This window comes from Rhinatrema bivittatum, chromosome 5 (assembly GCF_901001135.1).
Source record: "Rhinatrema bivittatum chromosome 5, aRhiBiv1.1, whole genome shotgun sequence".
Lineage (NCBI taxonomy): Eukaryota > Metazoa > Chordata > Amphibia > Gymnophiona > Rhinatrematidae > Rhinatrema > Rhinatrema bivittatum.
Window position 1 is genome coordinate 2,187,679 of NC_042619.1, and position 25,133 is coordinate 2,212,811.

Consider the following 25,133-nt stretch of genomic DNA (forward strand, 5'->3'; position numbering starts at 1 on the left):
TTGATGTTTAGAACACTTTCCACTATTTTTCCTGGCACTGAAGTCAGGCTAACCGGTCTGTAGTTTCCCGGATCGCCCCTGGAGCCCTTTTTAAATATTGGGGTTACATTTGCTATCCTCCAGTCTTCAGGTACAATGGATGATTTTAATGATAAGTTACAAATTTTTACTAATAGGTCTGAAATTTCATTTTTTAGTTCCTTCAGAACTCTGGGGTGTATACCATCCGGTCCAGGTGATTTACTACTCTTCAGTTTGTCAATCAGGCCTACCACATCTTCTAGGTTCACCGTGATTTGATTCAGTCCATCTGAATCATTACCCATGAAAACCTTCTCCATTACGGGTACCTCCCCAACATCCTCTTCAGTAAACACCGAAGCAAAGAAATCATTTAATCTCTCTGCGATGGCCTTATCCTCTCTAAGTGCCCCTTTAACCCCTCGATCATCTAATGGTCCAACTGATTCCCTCACAGGCTTTCTGCTTCGGATATATTTAAAAAAGTTTTTACTGTGAGTTTTTGCCTCTACAGCCAACTTCTTTTCAAATTCTCTCTTAGCCTGTCTTATCAATGTCTTACATTTAGCTTGCCAATGTTTATGCATTATCCTATTTTCTTCTGTTGGATCCTTCTTCCAATTTTTGAATGAAGATCTTTTGGCTAAAATAGCTTCTTTCACCTCCCCTTTTAACCATGCCGGTAATTGTTTTGCCTTCTTTCCACCTTTCTTAATGTGTGGAATACATCTGGACTGTGCTTCTAGAATGGTATTTTTTAACAATGACCACGCCTCTTGGACATTTTTTACTTTGTAGCTGCTCCTTTCAGTTTTTTTCTAACAATTTTCTCATTTTATCAAAGTTTCCCTTTTGAAAGTTTAGCACGAGAGCCTTGGATTTGCACACTGTTCCTTTTCCAGTCATTAAATCAAATTTGATCATATTATGATCACTATTGCCAAGCGGCCCCACCACCGTTACCTCTCTCACCAAGTCCTGTGCTCCACTGAGAATTAGATCTAAAATTGCTCCCTCTCTCGTCGGTTCCTGAACCAATTGCTCCATAAAGCTATCATTTATTCCATCCAGGAACGTTATCTCTCTAGCGTGACCCGATGATACATTTTCCCAGTCTATATTGGGGTAATTGAAGTCTCCCATTATTACTGCACTACCAATTTGGTTAGCTTCCCTAATTTCTCTTAGCATTTCACTGTCCATCTCACCATCTTGACCAGGTGGACGGTAGTATACCCCTATCACTATAGTCTTCCCCGACACACAAGGGATTTCTACCCATAAAGGTTCAATTTTGTATTTAGTCTCATGCAGGATGTTTATCCTGTTGGACTCTATGCCATCCCGGACATAAAGTGCCACACCGCCTCCCGAGTGCTCCTCTCTGTCATTGCGATATAATTTGTACCCCGGTATAGCACTGTCCCATTGGTTATCCTCTTTCCACCATGTCTCTGAGATGCCAATTAAGTCTATGTCATCATTTACTGCTATACATTCTAATTCTCCCATCTTACTTCTTAGACTTCTGGCATTAGCATACAAACATTTCAAAGTTTGTTTTTTGTTTGTATTTTCGTTCTGCTTTTTAATTGATAGGGATAAGTTAGAATTTTTTAGCTCAGGGGAGTTTTTAGTTCCAGTATCTGAGGGACTACAGCCCAGCTGGGCGCTTCCAGCTCACTTCTGCCACCTCTGGTGCGTCAATATAATGTTTAATAAAAGAACTCGTGTGTGTCTGTCTCCAACTTCTGAGCCTGACCGGTGGTCCCTCTCAGGATCTTCCCCCGGGGGCATGTTCATCAGCCACCGGCCCAAGGATCCACCCACAACTACCACAAATAGTAACAGCAACAACAGCATCTGGGTCACTGTAGATCGTTTTTCTAAAATGGCTCATTTTGTGGCACTGGTTACCATCAGCTCCAGAATTAGCGAAGTTATTCATCCGTCACGTCTTCTGTCTGCACGGCATGCCAAAGCACATCCTCTCTGACCGAGGGGTTCAATTCACTGCGAAAGTCTGGAGACCTCTCTGCAAAAAGTTTGATATATCTCTGGATCTGACATCAGCATACCATCCACAAGCTAACGGACAGACTGAGAGGATGAACCGCACGCTAAAATAGTTTCTACGCTCCTATGTCAATTCCAGACAAAATGACTGGTCTGAGTTGTCCGTTGGGCCGAATTTGTGCTGAATTCACATCCATCAGCCTCCACAGGATCGTCTCCTTTTCAACTCGTCTATGGACGTCAACCTCTACCTCCTTTACCAATGCCTTTGTCAGTATCTTCTCTTGCAGCCCAGGCCTCGGTGCAAGAACTACATCAGCTCTGGGAACACACTAAAGAGCTCCTCCAGAAAGCTGGGCAACAAGCGAAAAAGTTCTACGATGCCCATCACAGAGCAGCTCCGCAGTTACAACCTGGGGACAAGGTATGACTCAGTACCCACTTCATTCGCCTAAAACTGCCTTCGGCTCAATTTGCGCCCCGGTACATAGGGCCTTTCACAATACTCTGCCACCTGGGTCCATTCACGTATAGCTTGCAATTCCAATTACCATCCACAACGCCTTCCACATCTCTCTTCTAAAACCGCTCATCTTGTCGGAATTCTCGAAGAAGACACCTCAACCTCAACCTCTCTCCACTGAGGAGGAAATTACTTATCAGGTGGAAGATATCCTTGATGTAAGGAAATTAGGAAGATGCTGGGAGTACCTCATAATCTTGGGAAGGATATGGAACAGAGGAGAATAGTTGGGAGCCTGCAAGCAACATCCTCGACAAGGAGTTGATCAGTCAATTCATCTATCACATCCTAGGAAACCAAAACCCCCGGGGAGGGGCCCTAAGAAGAAGGGTAATGTTATGCCCGTCGGTCGCAGATGGCTGCGACCTCTCATGCTCACCTCTTTTTTCCCCGCACTGTCAATCCTCCGCTAGCTACTGCCGACCTCCTGGTGTTCCCGGTATTCCCGGGATGGCGTGGGCGTTGCCAACCGCCATCTTGCTTCCGGAATCACCTAGGCGCGTGCAAGGGCCTCCTTTGTACATATCATGGCGGGAACCTCGGGGGCATCCCCACCTTATGATGTCAACTCGCTGCTATACTTAAGCTGACCAGCCCTGTGCTTCTATGAGTTAGCAAGGACTTCTCTCGTTTGCTAAATTTGCTCCATTCTTGAATCTCCAGTTCCAGTGTACTTCCATGGTGTTTGTTTGCTCTGGGTACCCACTCCACAGGAGCCCTTCTGCGTTCCTGGCTATCTGCTCCTCGGAGGGCCTTCCTACCTTGGACTACTTCTGACCCGCTTCTTGGGATATTCACCTGAAACTTCATCTTGTGAGTACCTTCTACTATTCCAGCTTACTGAAGTTATCTATGGCGTACCCCGTGCCACTACCATTCCTCTTCAGTAGAGTTCTTCCACCATATCCTGAGCAACAGGGTGCTGCAACATCTGCTTCCTGATCCACTCCAGATTTCTGCACCTCAGATTCAACACCTGCATCTTCAGTTCAGTCAACCTCAGCGTACCCCGCGCTGCAGGCCACTACTGGATCTGCACTTCTGAGGTATTCTTCACACATCTAAGGAATCTTCTGGTGTCCCCCGCACTGCGGGCCACTACCAGATCTTCGCATCAAGGTTCACCCTGGGTATACCCTATTGCTCTAGAACTGTGTTCATTTTGCATTCCCAGCTCCATGAGTTATGATTTGTTTATTCCTCTTAATAAATTCTCTATCACAGCTGTGTCCTATGTTGCTGAGACCATGCACACCGACGGTGAGGCTCACAGGGTTCTTCCCTGTGGGTGGAGACATATCTCATCTTGGCCCAGGGTTCACATTCTACTAAATCCATAATACCATTCAGTAACTGGTGGCTGTAGAGGGAGCTTAAGTTTCAGTAGGCCCCTCATAAACCGACTCACAAGGGGTGGTGCTGTTATTGGGGCATCCCCTACTCCTTTGATGTACGCTGAGATGGCACTAAGGTGTACCCATACAGAGGAAGTCTGGAGGCCAGAGTCTGAAAGGTGCCAGAGATAGTCTAATAGAGATGGAGTGGGGCAGGTAAAGGGGTTGATACCTTTTTGCACTTTGAAAGATAAGATTTCCATGTGGATGCTACAAGCACTTGAGAAACCCTAGTGGAAAGATTGAGCGGTTGTAGGATCAGGCTTTCAACATCCAGGCTGTGAGGGATAGGGTTTGAAGGTTTGGGTGGCGTAACATGCCGTGGTTTTGAGTTATGAGATTGGGTGCTGTACCCAGGCGAATGGGTTCTCGGATAGAAAGGTCGAGAAGCATGGGAAACTATACTTGTCGACGCTGGTACGGGGCTATGAGTATCATTGATCCCCTTTCCTGTTGTAGCTTCATGAGAGTTTTGGCTATTAGTGGTATCGGAGGATACGCGTATAGGAGGCCTGTGTTCCAGGGGCGAGCGAAGGAGTCCATGGCTAACGTGTTTTGTTGCCTGTGCAGGGAGCAGAATCTGTCCATTTTGTGATTCAGTTCGGATGCAAAGAGGTCGATGGTTGAGTGACCCCAGCGTTGGAAGATTTTGCTAGCTACACAGGAATCCAGAGACCACTCGTGGGGATGGAAACATTGACTGAGGCAATCTGTTACTGCGTTCTGTATGCCTGCCAGATAAGTGGCCTGGAGATGCATGGAGTGTGCAAGGGCTCAGGCCTATATCCACGCAGCTTCTTGGCAGAGCAGATAAGAGCCTGTGCCTCCCTGTTTGTTCAAGTACCACATTGCAACTGTGTTGTCTGTCTATACGAGAACAGTCTTATGTGAAAGGCAGTCCTTGAATGCATATAGAGCATAATGTATGGCTCAAAGCTCTAGGAAGTTGATATGAAACTTAGCTTCGAGTTGTGTCCAAGTACCTTGAATTTGAAGGTTGTTCACATGAGCTCCCCAACCCAAGTTGGATGCGTCCGTGGTTAAGGTCACTTGAGGAAATGGTTACTGGAAGTGTAGACCTGTCTTCAAGTTGGCTCTGTTTGTCCACCAGAGAAGTGACAGACGCAGCTGGTCGGTTACATGGATTTATGAAAGAGGTTGAGTGGCTTGGAGCCACTGAGATTTCAAAGTCCATTGAGTTATTCTCATGGCGAGCCTGGCCATAGGAGTGACATGGACCATGGAAGCCATGTGACCCAGCAATGTGAGGAATTGATGGGCTGAGGCTGTTTGTATGTGTGCAGAGATGTAGCCAGTTTAGAAAGTATGTCTGCGCGGTTGTTGGGCAGGAAGGCATTTGCAACTGTGGTGTCCAAATCTGCTCCGATGAAGGTAAGGAGGTCAGATGGAGTCAAGTGGGATTTCTGGTAATTGATCAGAAATCCTAGCAAGTATAGAAGATTCGTAGTAAGCTTTAGAGAGTTGAGAACTCCTTGCTTGGATCAACTCTTTATTAGCCAGTCGTCCAGGTAAGGAAATACGTGGACGATGCTTCTGGGTAGATGTACGGCAGCCACTGCTAGGCATTTTGTAAACACCTGAGGCGCTGAGGCCAGTCTGAATGGCAGAACTCAGTATTGAAAATGTTCGTGATTCACTATTAACTGCAGGTATTTGCAATGATGTGGGAATATGGCAATATGTGCGTAGGCATCTTAAAGGTCCAGAGAACAGAGCCAATCTCCTTCTTGTAGTAGGAGAAGCATGGTTCCTAGAGACACCATCCTGAATTTTTCTTTTTGAAGAAATTTGTTGAGATTGCAGAGGTCTAGGATGGGGCAGAGACCGCCCGATTTTTTTGGAATCAAAAATAGCGTGAGAAGATCCCTCTCCCCCTCTGTGTCTGGGGGACGGCTTCTACAGCCCTGGTTTGCAGAAGGGTGGAGAGTTATGACTCTAGAAGCAATGTGTGGTCTTTTTGGGCCCACAGTGGATTGGGTGGAGAGTCCGGGGGTACTGTGAGGAAGTTTAAATGGCATCCCTGGGCTATGATGGATATCACCCATTTATCTGTTGTTATGAGGCACCAGATGTGTTAGAAGTAGTGCACTCGGCCTCCGACAGGTATTTCTGGGTTTGGATTCAGTGAGGAGTGGCCGCTGTTCTCTGGAAATGCATCAAAATCCAGAGGCTGGACCAGCTTGTGGGGCTGGTTGTGCTCTGGGTGCTTTGGGCTGGCGTGTATGTCCCCTTTGAGGGGCTCTGGCTGGTCTCGCTCGAGATGCAGGAGGATAGCATTTGCGCGAGCGGTAGAATGGTCCTCTGGGGTCCCTTCTCATGCTTTTACAGGATGAGGAGGGAGCGTCCATAGTGACTATAGACAATTGACGTATGGTCTCGTGGTGGTCCTTCAACTGAGCCACTGCATCCTTTATTTTATCTCCAAAGAGATTATCTGCAGTGCACGGGAGATCAGCAAATTTGTCTTGGACTTCAAATCTTAGATCGGAAGCTTTGAGCCAGGCCCAACTTCTAGCACTGATACCTGTTGCTGACAACTGGGAAGCAGTCTCGAAGGAGTCATATGCCGCTCTTGCCTCATGCTTCCCTGCTTCGAATCCCTTGTGGATGATGGCAGTCAGGCTTTCTTGCTGCTGTAGAGGCAAGGAGTCCGTGAAATCTTGAACTTGCTTCCATAGATTTCTTTGGTACTGGGTCGTATACAGTTGGTAGGCCGCTATACGGGATACCAACATGGAGCCTTGGAAGATTTTTCAATCCAGTCCATCCAGGAACCTCTGGTCTTTACCAGGGGGAGCTGAGGAATGCGGACGTAACCGTTTAGCTTTTTACTGTGCGGATTCCACCACATCAGATTGATGAGGCAGTTGTGGTTTCAGAAAACCTGGGGCATGTTGTACTAAGTATGTTGCATCTGTTTTCCTGTTGACTGGTGGAACAGTGCCAGGATGCTCCCATAGGCGGTGTAGGAGATCCAACAGGACGTCATGCACTAGGATGGCCATAATTTCCTTGGGGACATCAACATAAGAACATAAGAAAATGCCATACTGGGTCAGACCAAGGGTCCATCAAGCCCAGCATCCTGTTTCCAACAGTGGCCAATCCAGGCCATAAGAACCTGGCAAGTACCCAAAAACTAAGTCTATTCCATGTAACCATTGCTAATGGCAGTGGCTATTCTCTAAGTGAACTTAATAGCAGGTAATGGACTTCTCCTCCAAGAACTTATCCAATCCTTTTTTAAACACAGCTATACTAACTGCACGAACCACATTCTCTGGCAACAAATTCCAGAGTTTAATTGTGCGTTGAGTAAAAAAGAACTTTCTCCAATTAGTTTTAAATGTGCCCCATGCTAACTTCATGGAGTGCCCCCTAGTCTTTCTACTATCCGAAAGAGTAAATAACCGATTCACATCTACCCATTCTAGACCTCTCATGATTTTAAACACCTCTATCATATCCCCCCTCAGTCGTCTCTTCTCCAAGCTGAAAAGTCCTAACCTCTTTAGTCTTTCCTCATAGGGGAGTTGTTCCATTCCCCTTATCATTTTGGTAGCCCTTCTCTGTACCTTCTCCATCGCAATTATATCTTTTTTGAGATGCGGCGACCAGAATTGTACACAGTATTCAAGGTGCGGTCTCACCATGGAGCGATACAGAGGCATTATGACATTTTCCGTTTTATTTATCATTCCTTTTCTAATAATTCCCAACATTCTGTTTGCTTTTTTGACTGCCGCAGCACACTGAACCGACGATTTCAATGTGTTATCCACTATGACACCTAGAACTCTTTCTTGGGTTGTAGCACCTAATATGGAACCCAACATCGTGTAATTATAGCATGGGTTATTTTTCCCTATACGCATCACCTTGCACTTATCCACATTAAATTTCATCTGCCATTTGGATGCCCAATTTTCCAGTCTCACAAGGTCTTCCTGCAATTTATCACAATCTGCTTGTGATTTAACTACTCTGAACAATTTTGTGTCATCTGCAAATTTGATTATCTCACTCGTCGTATTTCTTTCCAGATCATTTATAAACAACAAACTACAGAATCTCCAAGGTCTTGTGATGGGTGTCCTCTTCCGTCACTAGGTTGAAGGGGATGGTTTCAGACATTTCCTTGATAAAATTAGTGAAGGAAAGGTCTTCGGGAGGAGACCGCCATCTTTCCTCTGGAGGAGAAGGCTCTGAGACAAGTACTCTGATGTAAATGTATCTGTGTCCACATCCTCCCATGAGTCATAGGGAGATCCAGAAGGAGGGAGAATGTCCAACATTCCTGGGTGTGTAGGCATCGATGGAGGTCTTGATGGCTTCAATGGAGGGTTCGATGGAATCAATGGCATCGAGGGGAACGGAGAACGTTTAGGTCTCGAGAGCCCCGATGGACCTGGAAGCGGTTCCAGCATCGATGGCCCTAGAGTTGGAGTCAGACTAGAAGTCGTGTCGTCTTCCTCTGAGGAGAACGGAATAGGTATCGGGAGCAGCGGAGGTCTCGATAGGCGATTCGGTGCCGAGGGAATGGGCTGAGTCGGAAAAGTGCAGATGAGGGTATCGAGTCGGTCCAGCAATGGTGCAAACATCGATGGTTCCGGGGTTGGTACCAGTATGGGGGACAGCATCGATGGCGGTTGCAGGTTTCGGAAGGCATCGAGGACTGCCTGGCGGACAAGGATGTCCAGTTCCTCCCTGAAAGCTGGTATGGATAGCGCAGCCACAGGGGGAGGCAAGCTAGGCGTTACTGGCCTTCCCACAGGAATTTGTGGAGGCTCAGTATCCGGCACCGATATTGGTGGAATCGCGTCGGTGCCGGTGGTGCCGGTGGTGATGGTGGTGATGCTTCGCTCGGTGCTCGGCTCAATCCGGTCTTTCCCCGGCACTGAGGATGATGCTATCGATGTCCTGGATGGCATCGGTGACAGATGGTCATCTTCTCAGCGGTACAGCGGTACAGAGAAGGGCGACCAGGAAGGTGGAGGGTCTTCATCGGATGACATACGAGGAGAGATTAAAGAATCTAAATATGTACTCCCTGGAGGAAAGGGGGAGCAGGGGTGATATGATTCAGACTTTCAGATACTTGAAAAACTTTAATGATCCAAAGACAACGACAAACCTTTTCCATCAGAAAAAAATCAGCAGAACCAGAGGTCACGAGCTGAGGCTCCAGGGAGGAAGACTAAGAACCAATGTCAGGAAGTATTTCTTCATGGAAAGGGTGGTGGATGCCTGGAATGCCCTTCCGGAGGAAGTGGTGAAGTCTAAAACTGTGAAGGACTTCAAAGGGGCAAGGGATAAACACTGTGGGGTAGATTTTCAAAAAGCGCGCCTTCGCGTACTTTTGTTGGCGCATCAGGCGCAAACAAAAGTATGCTGGATTTTAGTAGATACGCGCGTAGCCGCGCGAATCCTGGATCGGCGCGCGCAAGGCTACCGAGCCGCGCAGCCTACCTCCGTTCCCTCCGAGGCCGCTCCGAAATCGCTCCGAAATCGGTCCTGTCTAAACCCCCCCCCTACCTTTGTTGGGGGATTTACGCCTCCCGGAGGGAGAAGTAAATCCCCGCGCGCCAGCGGCCCGCTGGCGAGCCTAGACGCAACCCGGGGGCGGTTCCGGAGGGCGCGACCATGCCTCCGGACCGCCCCTGGCCGAAACCATGCCCCCGGGCCCGCCCCCAAAATGCCGCGTCCCGCCCCGAAAACGCTGCACCGATCGGCCCCTCCCCCGACATGCCCCCTTCGGAAAACCCCGGGACTTACGCGAGTCCCGGGGCTCTGCGCGCGCCGGCAGGCCTATGTAAAATAGGCGCACCGGCGCCCAAGGCCCTGCTCGCGTAAATCCGGGCGGATTTACGCGAGCAGGGCTCTTAAAATCCGCCCCTGTGGATTCATCAAGTCTAGAGGGCGTGAATAAAGAGGAGGCAGCAAAACACTGCACGGAGTGGCAGTAGCCACAGAGGCATTCACGGAGCGGGATGCCAGTGGCCAGTGGTTGGTGTTCCACCTTCACGGAGCGGAAGGATGGAGGGCTGCCATCTCCAAATTTAAAAAAACAACAACAAAACAAACAAACAAAAAAAAAAAATAACAGGGGTGGGTAAGAGTATGGGGCAGGGGTGTGGCCTGCTTGTTATAGCGGTTGCTACCCCTAATTGAGCTGGATGTCACTTGGATGCAGATACGGAGCTGCTCTCTACATTGGTGGTGGGGTGGAGGGGAATTAGGACTGGAGGGTACTGGAAGCCAATAGTAACAGGTGGGAGAGAGAAAAAGGGGAAAAAAAATGGATAAAGTGCGTAGCTTGCTGGGCAGACTGGATGGGCCGTTTGGTCTTCTTCTGCCGTCATTTCTATGTTTCTATGTTTCTCCCTACTGCTCCTGGTGAGGTTTGTCGATGGAAGGACATTTACTCGCTGGTGATGACTGGGCAGAAGTTGATGGAGTTAACTTTAATTTAAAGAGAGTCTCCATCTTGTCAAGACAGGCATGTCTGTCATTTGAGCACAGTCAGGACACCGGCGAACATCGTGCGATGGGCCCAAGCACAAAACACACACAGTGGGGCGGATTTTCAAAGGGTAACGCGGGTAACCCTGAAAACCCACTCCTGCGCGCGCTGAGCCTATTTTGCATAGGCTCAGCGATGTGCACAAACCCTGGGACGTGCGTATGCTCTGGGGCTTGAAAAAAGGGGCGGGGCTGGGGAAGGCGCAACTTAAATAATAAAGGTGGGGTGGGGGGGGATATATGTATGGCTGGGGGGCGGGTTATATAGGGGAAGGGGGGGGAAAGTGCGGGGGTGCTTCGGAGGGAACAGGGAAAGCCATTGGGGCTCCCTTAAGGCTCGGCGCGCACAAGGTGCACAAGTGTGCACCCCCTTGCGCGTGCTGACCCCAGATTGTATAACATGTGAGCGGCTGCGCGCATGTTATAAAATCGGGCGTAGATTTGTGCACACCGGGTTGCGCGCACAAATCTACACCTGTGCGTAGGTTAGAAAATCTGGCCCGGTGTAAGGGTCCATGATTGACATTGTTCGCGGACACTCTGGGCATTTTCTGAACCCGGTCGCCATGCCGAAAAAAAGGGCGTAAAACGGTTGGTGACCTGCTGGAACCGAATGGTTAGGCAGCAGGAACCGACTGAAGACACGTAAAAAGTACACACCGAGCGTCGGAGGGAACGGAGCCTGATGGAAGACCCCTGTTAGGAAACTTTTAAAGTAGTAAACTTCAGGTTTTTCTGTGAGGAAAAAATGTGAGAGAAATCTCACAGAGCTCCTAACCAGCGAGGTAAACAGCAGCGAGGAAAAAAAGAGACTGAAGGGAGACCCCTGTGGCCACAGGGATTATGGCATGCTGGGCATGCTCAGTGTGCCAGTCAAAGTTCTAGAAACTTTGACAAAAGTATTCTGTGACAGGGCTCCATCTGATGACGTCACTAATGGAGATAATGTCTCTGATGTCCAGGTGGGCGCCCACCTCAGCACCAGTGATCATCAAACGGTATGGTTTAACATCACAAAAAGGATACGGAAAAGAAGCACAAAGACCCGAGTTTTGCAGTTCAAAAACACGGACTTTGATGAAATGGGGAAGTACCTGGAGGAAGAATTAAAAGGCTGGGAGAATGAGAGAGATGTGGATCAACAATGGACCAATCTAAAAGGAGCAATTACCAAGGCAACTAATCTATATCAGCTCGATATTGTAATGTTCGGTTGAAGATTTCCCGTCTGTAACGTGCTGGGAGCGCTACAGTCTCCAGTTTCACGTGTCCTTAGCACTTCTTAAAACAGACGCATAACCCTTTCCGCACGCAGCATGTATATGATATGTAAATGAATGAATTAGCTGTATAATGAAGGAATTAGCTATTCCCCTACGATACTGTGATGCGCGCTCAGATTATCTCCTTTGTAACCCGCTATTTTGCCGCGGCCTTAACGTGTTAGTTTACCGCTACCCTCTACGTGGTGTTAGTGTGGTGTTCGAAAATTAAAACGGGAATAAAGTGTAAAAAATGGTGTAAAAAAAGTGTAAAAACATTGCTTACCTTCCCTGGCTCCGTCCGGTCTCCGGTGCAGCCCCAGTCCTCCCGAAGCAAAAAAAAAACAAAAAACCTAAAAAGTAGCAAGGCTCGGGCCTGCTACGATAGTCCCTTCTCCTCTCCTCCCGATTTCGGCGCTCAAGGCCCCGTCCGGTCTCCGGTGCAGCCCCAGTCTTGTCCCCTCCTCCCGAAGCAAAAAAAAACCAAAACCGAAAAAGTAGCAAGGCTCGGGCCTGCTACGGTAGTCCCTTCTCCCTTCCTCCCGATTTCGGCGCTCAAGGCGGCCGGGTGGGCGGGCATTCATCCAGGCAGAGGGAGCCGGCGGCGAAAATGGCCTCCGGCTCCCTCTGCCTGGATGAATGCACGCACACCCGGCCGCCTTGAGCGCCGAAATCGAGAGGAGAAGGGAGAAGGGACTACCGTAGCAGGCCCGAGCCTTGCTACTTTTTCGGGTTTTTTTTTTTTTTTTTTTTGCTTCGGGAGGAGGGGACCGGATGGGGCTGCAGGAGACCGGACTGGGGCTGCACCGGAGACCAGACGGGCTGGACCGGAGACCAGACGGGCTGGACCGGAGACCGGACGGGGTCAGGGCAGGTAAGCGGGGGCTGGGGGAAAGTTTGCTGAGCATCGGGGAACATAACTGTCCACTTCCTGGTACCTGTCATTTCAAATGTCATTTGAAATGACATTTGAAATAACAGATACCAGCGCGACCGTGAAGCGTTAGGCCCGCGAACCCAGGATACTGTATAGGCGCTCTATACAGTAAAATGGGTTGCGCGGGCCTAACGCTTGCCTAAGGCTTCGCAGCCGCGGCATGCATTTGCATGCAATTAGAAGAGAGTATCGAGCGCTAAGTGAAGAGAACTGTGCGTGCGGGGAGGAAGGGTGCGCCTGGCAATGCCGCACTCTTTCTACCGCGGTCTTAGAGTATCGATCTGTATGTTAGAACAGTAAAGAAAAGCAAAAGAAAAATGAAACCTATCTGGTTCTCAAAGGAGGTGGCTGACAAAATAAAGGCTAAAAGAGCAGCGTTCAAGAAATATAAAAGATCCCAAAGGGAGGAGCACAAAGAAGAATATCTGGTAGAACTGAGGGAGACGAAGAAATTAATCAAGACGGCAAAAGGTCAAGCGGAAGAGAGGATTGCCAAGGAGGTAAAGAGAGGTGACAAAACATTTTTCAGATACATCAGTGAAAAGAGAAAAGTTCAAAGTGGTATAGTGAAATTGAAAGGTGGAAAAGATCAATGTGTGGAGAGAGACGAAGAAATGGCAGAAATATTAAATCAATACTTCAGTTCTGTGTTCACTAAAGAGGAACCTTGAGAAGGACCATCGCTAGTTAACAAGAAACTGGAGGGGAGTGGAGTAGATGTAACTCCATTTACAGTAGAAAATGTATGGGAAGAGCTGGAGAAACTGAAAGTTGACAAAGCCATGGGGCCTGATGAAATTCATCCCAGGATACTGAGGGAGCTCAGAGATGTGCTGGCAGGTCCGCTGTGTGACTTATTCAATAGATCCCTAGAAACGGGAGTGGTGCCGAGTGATTGGAGGAAGAGCATTGGTGGTCCCGCTTCACAAGAGTGGGAACAGAGAAGAGGCTGGTAACTACAGACAGGTTAGCCTCACTTCAGTGGTGGGAAAAGTAATGGAGTCACTGTTGAAAGAGAGAATAGTGAACTATCTACAGTCGGGAGAATTGCTGGACCAGAGGCAGCATGGATTCACCAGGGGAAGATCCTGTCAGACAAATCTGATTGACTTTTTTGATTGGGTAACCAAGGAATTGGATCAAGGAAGAGCGCTTGATGTCATCTACTTAGATTTCAGCAAAGCTTTTGATACGGTTCCGCACAGGAGACTGGTGAATAAAACGAGAAGCTTAGGAGTGAGTGCTAAGTTGGTGACCTGGATTGCAAACTGGTTGACGGACAGAAGACAATGTATGATGGTAAATGGAACTTTCTCTGAAGAGAGAGCGGTGTTAAGTGGTGTACCGCAAGGATCGGTGTTGGGACCAGTCCTGTTCAATATCTTTGTGAGCGACATTGCGGAAGGGATAGAAGGTAAGATTTGTCTTTTTGCGGATGACACTAAGATCTGCAACAGAGTGGACACGCCGGAAGGAGTGGAGAGAATGAGACGGGATTTAAGGAAACTGGAAGAGTGGTCGAAGATATGGCAGCTGAGATTCAATGCCAAGAAGTGCAAAGTAATGCATATGGGGAATGGAAATCCGAATGAACTGTATTCGATGGGGGGGGAAAGGCTGATGTGCACGGAGCAGGAGAGAGACCTAGGGGTTATAGTGTCTAATGATATGAAGTCTGCGATAGCAAAAGCCAGAAGAATGCTGGGCTGCATAGAGAGAGGAATATAGAGTAAGAAAAGGGAAGTGATTATCCCCTTGTACAGGTCCTTGGTGAGGCCTCACCTGGCGTACTGTGTTCAGTTCTGGAGACCGTATCTGCAAAGAGACAGAGACAAGATGGAAGCGGTACAGAGAAGGGCGACCAGAAAGGTGGAGGGTCTTCATCGGTTGACATACGAGGAGAGATTGAAGAATCTAAATATGTACACCCTGGAGGAAAGGAGGAGCAGGGGTGATATGATTCAGACCTTCAGATACTTGAAAAACTTTAACGATCCAAAGACAACGACAAACCTTTTCCGCCAGAAAAAAATCAGCAGAATCAGAGGTCACGAGCTGAGGCTCCAGGGAGGAAGACTAAGAACCAATGTCAGGAAGTATTTCTTCACGGAGAGAGTGGTGGATGCCTGGAATGCCCTTCCGGAGGAAGTGTTGAAGTCCAAAACTGTGAAGGACTTCAAAGGGGCGTTGGATAAACATTGTGGATCCATCAGGTCTAGAGGACGTGTATAAAGAGGAGGCAGCAAAACACTGCACGGAGTGGCAGTAGCCACAGAGGCATTCACGGAGCGGGATGCCAGTGGCCAGTGGTTGGTGTTCCACCTTCACGGAGCGGAAGGATGGAGGGCTGCCATCTCCAAATTAAATTAAAAAAACAAAAAACAAAAAAAAACAAACAAAAAAAAAACATGTCTGGGTAAGAGTATGTAAAATTAACAGAGAGTTCATAGGCTATAGGTATTACCAATTATTAGGCTTTTTCAATATTTGTTGATAGTTAATGTGGCTTTCAATGCATACTTCACTTTCAATGCATATCCAGCATAGCTCTCTGCTTCAACGGCAAGGGAGAAGAAAAACTGATACTTCACGCATATCCAGCATTGCTCTCTGCTTCAACAGCAGGGGAGAAGAAAAACTAATACTTCACGCATATCCAGCATAGCTCTCTGCTTCAACGGCAGGGGAGAAGAAAAACAACCAATAAGGGCTGAATAACATAGTCTGGGTAAACAAATAAGTAAGGGTGTAGCTTGCTTATTGCGGCGGTTACTACCCCTACTACCCCTAACTAATCAAGCTTGATATTTCACTTGGATGCAGCTCCATCACTGCTCTCTGCATTAATGGTGGGGGTGGAAGGGAAATAGAACCAAGGGTGGCTAAGAGCCAAGAGAAACAGATAAGTATGAAAGGAAAGATGTGTGAAGCTTGCTGGGCAGACTGGATGGGCCGATTGGTCTTCTGCCGTCATTTCTATGTTTCTATGGAAGAAAATGGGTGAGGTAGAACAACATTGGGTTAAATTAAAAGAAGCTATTTCAAAGGCAACAAATCTATATGTTAAAAAAGTTAACAAAAGTAATAGGAAAAAGAAATTGATCTGGTTTGTTTATTTATTTATTTTAATATAGTTTTTACTCACCCTTCCAGAGTTCAAGGTGGGGTACAATAAAAATATTCATAAAAGAAAAATGCAAAAAACCCCCAAATAGTCATAAAAATTCAAAACAAAGCATAACTGTTATCAAAGGAGTTGGCTGACAAAATCAAGGCAAAAAGAAAAGCATTCAAGAAATATAAACGATCCCCAAAAAAAGGAACACAGGGAAGAATATCTGGGGAAAATGAAGGAGACAAAGAAAGAAATCAGGAAAGTGAAAAGGTCAAGTGGAAGAAAGCATGGCCAAAGAGATAAAGAGAGGAGACAAAACATTTTCAGATTTACTATATCAGAGGAAAAAAGGTAGGACCAAAGTGGTATAGTGAAATTGAAAGGTGACAAAGAGTAATGTGTGGAAAGAGAAGAAGAAATGGCAGAAATATTAAAAAATACTTCAGTTAGGTGTTCAGTAAAGAAGACCCTGGAGAAGAACCATTGCTGGAAGACCGTAAATGGGGGTGGGATATGTTATGAATCGGAGAGTGGACCCCTGTTCCGAGGTAGAGTCAGCACTGTCGACATAGTGAGGGCAAAGGTAGCGCCGGCGCCATTTTGAATATTGGCAATACGGCCCGAGTGCAGAAGGTCGCTCCCGGACCCCCGCTGGACTTTTGGCAAGTCTTGTGGGGGTCAGGAGGCCCCCCCCAAGCTGGCCAAAAGTCCCTGGGGGTCCAGCGGGGGTCCGGGAGCGATCTCCTGCACTCGTGATGTCGGGTCACAGGAACCAAAATGGCGCCAGCGCTACCTTTGCCCTGTCATATGGTAAGGTAAAGTAAAAAGTCATGGGATAGGTGGTGATGTCCTTTCGTGGATTACAAACTGGCTAAAAGACAGGAAACATAGAGTAGGATTAAATGGACAATTTTCTCAGTGGAAGGGAGTGGGCAGTGGATTGCCTCAGGGATCTGTATTGGGACCCTTACTTTTCAATATATTTATAAATGATCTGGAAAGAAATACGATGAGTGAGATAATCAAATTTGCAGATGACACAAAATTGTTCAGAGTAGTTAAATCACAAGCAGATTGTGATAAATTGCAGGAAGACCTTGTGAGACTGGAAAATTGGGCATCCAAATGGCAGATGAAATTTAATGTGGATAAGTGCAAGGTGATGCATATAGGGAAAAATAACCCATGCTATAATTACACAATGTTGGATTCCATATTAGGTGCTACAACCCAAGAAAGAGATCTAGGTGTCATAGTGGATAACACATTGAAATCGTCGGTTCAGTGTGCTGCGGCAGTCAAAAAAGCAAACAGAATGTTGGGAATTATTAGAAAGGGAATGGTGAATAAAACGGAAAATGTCATAATGCCTCTGTATCGCTCCATGGTGAGACCGCACCTTGAATACTGTGTACAATTCTGGTCGCCGCATCTCAAAAAAGATATAATTGCGATGGAGAAGGTACAGAGAAGGGCTACCAAAATGATAAGGGGAATGGAACAACTCCCCTATGAGGAAAGACTAAAGAGGTTAGGACTTTTCAGCTTGGAGAAGAGACGGCTGAGGGGGGATATGATAGAGATGTTTAAAATCATGAGAGGTATAGAATGGGTAGATGTGAATCGGTTATTTATTCTTTCGGATAATAGAAAGACTAGGGGCACTCCATGAAGTTAGCATGGGGCACATTTAAAACTAATCAGAGAAAGTTCTTTTTTACTCAACGCACAATTAAACTCTGGAATTTGTTGCCAGAGGATGTGGTTAGTGCAGTTAGGGGCGGATTTTAAGAGCCCTGCACGCCGGTGCGCCTATGTTCAATAGGCCTACCGGCGAGCGCAGAGCCCCGGGACTCGCGTAAGTCCCGGGGTTTTCCAAGGGGGGCGTGTCGGGGGTATGTCGGGGCGTGTCGGGGGCGGGGCCGAGCGGCGCACCGTTTTCGGGGCGGGATGCGGCGTTTCGGGGGCGGGCCTGGGGGCGTGGTTTTGGCCCGGGGCGGTCCGGGGGCGTGGCCGCGCCCTCCGGAACCACCCCCGGGTTGCGTCTAGGTGTAAATCCCCCAACAAAGGTAGGGGGGGTTTAGACAGGGCCGGGGGGGGGTGGGTTAGGTAGAGGAAGGGAGGGGAAGGTGAGGGGAGGGCGTTAGCGAATTCCCTCCAAGGCCGCTCCGATTTTGGAGCGGCCTCGGAGGGAACGGAGGTAGGCTGCGCGGCTCGGCGCGCCCCGGCTACACGAAATCGGCAGCCTTGCGCGCGCCGATCCAGGATTTTAGCGGATACGCGCGGCTACGCGCGTATCTACTAAAATCCCGCGTACTTTTGTTGGCGCCTGGAGCGCCAACAAAAGTACGCCAACGCGCCGTTTTTGAAAATCTACCCCTTAGTACAGCTGTGTTTAAAAAAGGATTGGATAAGTTCTTGGAGGAGAAGTCCATTAACTGCTATTAAGTTCACTTAGAGAATAGCCACTGCCATTAGCAATGGTAACACGGAATAGACTTAGTTTTTGGGTACTTTCCAGGTTCTTCTGGCCTGGATTGGCCACTGTTGGAAACAGGATGCTGCTCTTGATGGACCCTTGGTCTGACCCAGTATGGCATTTTCTTATGTTCTTATGTTCTTAATCTCATCTTTGGGTGAGTTTCTTCACTCCGAAGGTCCTCAAATTTTCACAAAGTGGCCCCTAACCCCTACACTAATAGCTAACCTTCACCTTGAGTTACTAGGTGGGCCTCCTATAGAGATATAAATACCTACCTAGGATGAGGGCTTTATGGCTAGGCTCGCTCTCTCTCTTGATAAATCCAGGCCTTTCTTGGTTTTTAGTCTGTTTTTGACTGAATTTTATTTCAGGTTTGGGGAGTCTGTTTTATTTTATTTGACATTTTCATTATAGCAATATTTGCTGAAATAAAAATTTGAAATTTTTGATGGTTTTCTGAAGCAGTTTTGATTTATTTTGGATTTAATTAAATGAAACAATAATGGCCTCATTTGAGTCACAATCCATACTCATTTTAAACAAATGCACATCCTTAAGGGATACCCTGCACTGTAATACCATAAACAACAAATAGGTGTTATTTATTCTCTAATCTTTTTCACTCTTGCTTTCAGCCATGTTCTTTCTGTCCTTTCTGCTTCTTTGTCTTTGTCCATTTTTTTATCTTTTCCCATCTCTTTTGTTTATCTCCTCTTATATGATCCTTTCTCTTCCTCTTTCTCTGAGTCTCTGTTTGTTTCTTCACAGATACTGGCCTCAGTTTGACTTCTTTGTTAGAAGAATTTTAATCAAGAGTGAGCTGTACGTTCAGCTGCCACAATCGGGCACCATCTTTGATTACTTTCCCAATCCGGAAGATGCTTCTTTAACGACCTTCAAAGGAAATTATTCTAAAAGGAAGAATTTGGCCGGCTTCGTTATTCTACCTCAGGTAATAACAGAGACCCTTTTTATTCCCCTACAAGTGCCATAGGGACTTATCTTCAAAGGCACTGTCTGATGTGAACATAAAGTATAGCACAGGTTTAGTGAAGAGCTAAAGCCTATATATGTTGCTTCTGAATTCAGAGAATAGAGAGCTGGTCCTGCATTGTATCAGTGAATCAGAGCCCCACCCCCTATATTGAGTGTAAAAGTAGTATGGGTGCAGGGTTAGGGCAGAGAATGAAGAGTACACATGGGAAAGTGTATATTTTCAGAGCGTTGCACATGCTTTGAAAATGAGCATGCAGTCAAAGTACCCATGGAACTGCAAACTGGCCATGAGTTTATTACTGTATTACTTGTATCTACTTGTTTATTCTCGTATCAACACCAAAAGATAAGATTTAACCATTAATTCATTTTATAGCTGATAAAGATAGAAATGGACATGTTTTATCACACCCAACAATTAGTATTTATTATGAAACTATGTTACCGTACCTTGATGGCACCTCTTTAAGTTGATATAATTTAATACATTTGGTAACTTTAATTTATGTGCCTCATTGTGAACCGTTGTGATGACAACTAGCTTAACGACGGTATAGAAAAGACTTTAAATAAATAAATAAATAAATCTATAAAACTCACTTAGCCTCACTTCAGTGGTGGGCAATGAAGGCTGCACAGAAGGAGAGTGAAATGAAGTACCGTATTTTTCGCTCCATAAGACGCACCTGACCATAAGACGCACCTAGGATTCAGAGGGGGAAAATTAAAAAAAAAAAAAATTGTGCTAAACCGGCTCTGCGTCTGGGCGTCTTATGGAGCAAATTAGGGGAGTGCATAGTTTTTTTTTTTCTCCCCATTTTGTTTTCGGGTCTGGGGAGGGCCATTTCGGTCCACTCCCCAGATCAGAAAACTTTTCTTTCTGTGGGAACCCCCAAACCACCCCCCCCATCCCAACCCTTTAAATTAACAACCTCCACCCCCCTGACCCCCCCAAGACCTGCCGAATTAATTTCCTGCAACCCCCCACCCTCCTGACCCCCCCAAGACCTGCCGAATTAATTTCCTGCAACCCCCCACCCTCCTGACCCCCCCAAGACCTGCCAAACGTCCCTGGTGGTCCAGCGGGGGTCCAGGAGCGGTCCGGGAACGATCTCCTGGGCGTGAGCCGTCGGCTGCCAGTAAACAAAATGGCGCCGACGGCCCTATGCCCTCACTATGTCACTGAGACCGACCAATAGCAGCGATCGGTCTCAGTGACATAGTGAGGGAATAGGGCCGTCGGCGCCATTTTGTTTACTGGCAGCCGACGGCCCTATGCCCTCACTATGTCACTGAGACCGACCAATAGCAGCGATCGGTCTCAGTGACATAGTGAGGGCATAGGGCCGTCGGCTGCCAGTAAACAAAATGGCGCCGACGGCCCTATGCCCTCACTATGTCACTGAGACCGACCAATAGCAGCGGTCGGTCTCAGTGACATAGTGAGGGCATAGGGCCGTCGGCGCCATTTTGTTTACTGGCAGCCGACGGCCCACGCCCAGGAGATCATTCCCGGACCCCCGCTGGACCACCAGGGACGTTTGGCAGGTCTTGGGGGGGTCAGGAGGGTGGGGGGTTGCAGGAAATTAATTTGTCAGGTCTTGGGGGGGGTCAGGAGGGGGGGGGGGTTGTAGGAAATTAAGTCGGCAGGTCTTGGGGGAGTCGGGGGGGGGGGGTGTTTGTTAGATTTTTGTTTGGTTTTTTTTTTATATTCGCTCCATAAGACGCACATACATTTTCCCCCCACCTTTGGGGGAAAAAAAGTGCGTCTTATGGAGCGAAAAATACGGTATCTTGAATCTAGTGGGATGCAAGATCCAAGACAGCATGGCTTTACTAGAGAGATTTTAACCAGGGAATTAGATTGGGGGTATGTTTGGATATGGTGAACTTAGATTTCAACAAAGCTTTTGATAGTGTGCAACACAAGAGGCTCATGAACTTGCTACTATTTCATGGACTATCCCCTAGTTCTGGTACTATTTGAAAGGGCAAATAACCATCTTCTATTTACCAACCTCTTTCATATCCATTCTCAGCCATCTCTTTTCTAAACAGAAGAGTCCTAACCTCTCTAGCCTTTCCTTATAGGGGAGTCATTCCATCCCCTTTCTCATTTTTTGCTGTACCTTTTCTAGTTCTGCTATATATTTTTTGAGATGTGGCAACCAAAACTGAGTTTATATCGCAAATAGGATACAGAGAGGTCACACAAAAACCCAAGTTTTGAATTTTAAAAATATGGACTTTGTCAAAATGGGGATGTACCTGGAGTTAGAACTAGAAGACTGGGAGAAAATGAGAGAGGTGGAACAGTGGGCCAAACCGAGCCCCCAGTGGCAAAGAGACATGGCTCAACACCACCCGAGCTCCGGCGGCAGCAGACAGACATGACTTACCTCCTCCTGAGCCGTGACGAAAGAAAGAAGCTAGCGAGAAACAGTGGAAAGGGGTGCTCCCTCCCCCCACAGTTGAGGGAAGGCAGACACTGGTGCCAGCTAGCCAGAATCCACCCACCGACCACCCTTTGCCCGCCCACCACCACTGCTGAAGGAATAAGGCCTCAGAGGCAACACTGGAGGCACCTGCGCCAGTGTATGCGCAGAAAGGAGCCTGACAAAGGAACCTGCCCTTTGTGCGCCCCCTTCGTGCGTGCCTGAAGTGGAGCTGGTAGAGGCTTTTTCTCCTGCTCTTTTGCCCTGTCTAACAAAGAACATGGAGCAGTAACACCTCATCCCAACTAAGATAGGATAAGAATTACATGGAAACCTTAGAAAGACCACATTAGCAGATTTTTCAGATTCACTTGGAAAATACAAATTGCTACTTTCTTGATATCAGGCTTCAATCAGCAAAGTGAAGAAAGAACCCTATGGTAAACAGATCAACAGAGTAATTTTTAACTCTAAATTACTCTTCGATGTCATTAAACACCTAATCAAACACCCATTCTCCTCTATCTCAAGCTACAATGGCTCTCGAAGAATGATTGTAATGAATACATCAATCATTTGTTATAGAAAATAACTAGACTAAAAACTCAGGCCCTGCCTGTCCACCAACCAGAGAACAAGGAGAAAGACATGAACCAGCTAAATGGACCACTTTCAACACGGTCTCTAAACTACAAATGCAAATCATTTCTAGAATAAAACCCGCAAATCACCCTCTTGAACCAATTCCAGCTAGTTCCTTAAAACAAATACATAACACTATCACTCCAACAATCACATCCTTTATCAATCAATCTCTCTTGGAAGTGTTACGATTGCTGCCTGCGGGAGGCCCACAGCGCGGCCTTCTCACCTTCCCAGAAGGACCGCAGCGCTCAACTCTCCGTCGTTGGCGGCAGTCGGCCGCCGACTCCGACCCCAGGCCTCTGCCAGTGTCCCTGACTCCACAGTGCTGCCCGCGATCTCCAGCCAGGATTCTTCTTCCAAGCAGGCCACTCCACTTGCTCCATGGAGATACGCTGCTGACTGCGCCGCGCCCCCTCCTAAATCTTTTAAAGGGCCCACGGCAGGAACCTGGCCGCGGACCCAGATGCTGACATCATCACTTTCAGCATACCTAAGCTCGGGCAGTGCTCCTAAGCGTTGCCTTTGCAACAGGTCTCCTTGATTCCCTGTTGATCGAGTGCTCGTTGCTTCTAGAGATTCGTCTCTACCTTGTGTTCCTGATTCCTCGTTGTTCCTGGTTCCTGTGTCTTCGTCTTCTTTGTTTCCTGCTTTGGACTGACTTCACGGATTTTGACTTTGCTTTGCCTGACTGCCTTGCGGCCTTCTCCAAGCCTGACCTCTGCTACATCTGACCTCACCTGCCTTCTCCACACCTGACCTCTGCTATGTCCGACCTCGCCTGCCTTCTCCAAGCCTGACTTCTGCTACGTCTGACCTCACCTGCCTTCTCCGTGCCTTGACTACTACGCCTGACCATACCTGCCTTCTCCTTGCCTTGACCTCTGCTATGCCAATCACATCCTTAGAACTTCTGCAAGCTATAAAAACCAGCAAAATGGGAAAATCTCCAGGACCAGACGGTGTGGGCAAAGACTGTTTACCCCTCATCATACAGGCCAATGTCACTTTTGAACTGTGACCTCAAACTTCTTGCCACAATTCTATCGTCTCGGCTGAGCAATATTTTCCCAAACATTATAATGTAGGAACAAGTAGGATTTGTGAAGAAAAGGTCAGCCAGCATACACATCGTAAAGTTAATATCAGCCATATCATATTGTAAACTACATTCCCTCCCATATCAGAGATTGGTTTCATGGAAGTTCTTATTTTTCGCCCACTAAACATTTTGAAGCCTGGATGGCAGGATATTCTCTAACTTCACTTCTTCAAGTGGAAGCCCATCGGGTCCCTTTTTCTTTTCTTCAATATAAAACCCTTGTCTCGGGTCGCAAGGTCTGGAGATATCTATGCAAATTGCTCAAGATAACTTCACCACTGTCTCCTCTACTCCCAATATGCGGCAACCCTCAATTCCCTCCAGGAAGGGAGAATCAGGTTTTTAAGGACAGGGCATGGAAAGGTCTGATCTATTTCAATCAATTGTTGATACCAGATTCTACTGTAATTCACACTTTTCAAACCTTAAGAAACATTTATCAACTGCCACAGTCTGACTTTTATCCATACCTGCAAGCTAGACATTATATACAGTCGACAAGGATTGATATGTTTCCGGTTAAGGGTAGACAGCAGATTGAGGAGCTTGTTTTGGGGCAGCAGGCGGGCAAAGTTACATGTCACCAGTTTACAAAGCTACTGCTCACATATGACATAGACACAGACTTCAGGGCCTGGACACATAGATGGGCACATCACCCAGAACTTCTTTTAACCCCTGAGGAAATCAAATGCTGTTTTCAATTTACACATGAAATGTTTGAAAATGTCTACATGCGAGAGGTACAATATAAGTTTATGTGTCAACTGTATTACTCACAAGTCTGAGCCTTCCAGGCCAAGCTCAGCTCCTCTCAAAAATGTCTCAAATGTAACCATGATTATAATGACTATGTGCATGGGTTCTAGTCTTGTACAGTAATTGCTGGGTTCTGGACAAAGATACAGAAGTTCTGTTCATCCATCTTTCACACTAAGAGTCCAATGGACCCCAAGACTTGGTTATTTGAGATATGAGGAGAGGGTCCCGGTATGCTAACTACACACCAAATGGCCTGGGTACTTAGAGCCAGCATTCTTGCTAAAGCAACTATCTTACTAGAGTGGATTTCGCCAAACCCTCCATCCTTCAACCACTGGCTCAACAAGATGCTGCATCTCTCAACCCAAGAATTCATGTTGGCTAGAACTGTATCCCAAAAGAAGCAGAGTACTCTTTTTTAAAATTTTGGGCTCCGTTTGTCTCACGACAGTCTTTAGACTTCCAACAACAACTATCCCAGTTGAGTGGAGCTGACAATATCAATCCCTTATCAATGGACACTGGGGAGTCATGACAACACTAGAATGTCTCTTCTACAAAGTCATTTTTATTACAAACATGGTTCAAGAGGGCACCTCCGAAGGTGTCCTTGGGATTTCATCAGACAGAAGAAACCCTAGGGCTTTTGAGCTCTATTTACCAACTTTGCACAGCTTGAACTGACCTGTTAACCAGTATCTCTGAAGTTAACTAACAATATCAAACCTGGAATTGCATTACTTGTACTATGTGGGGATACCTCCGATGCGAATTAGTGGTGGGGGGGGGGGGCAGGGGGAGGGTGGGAAGGGGAGGATGCGCAAGATACACATGTTAATGTACTTACCATAGAGCATCTAGTATGGCAGGAAGAGGTATCTCTTTGCTCCCATTGCCTAAACC

The 25,133-nt window shown here is 47.1% G+C and overlaps 1 protein-coding gene across 1 annotated transcript in view; it reads left to right on the forward strand.

Moving 5' to 3' along the window:
- The window catches only part of DNHD1 (dynein heavy chain domain 1), a 792,986-nt gene that overhangs the window by 407,997 nt on the left and 359,856 nt on the right, over positions 1-25,133 (forward strand). Inside the window, exon 24 of the mRNA XM_029601740.1 lies at positions 19,062-19,245. Coding sequence (XP_029457600.1) covers positions 19,062-19,245 — 184 coding nt within the window. The remainder of the gene's footprint in view (positions 1-19,061; positions 19,246-25,133) is intronic.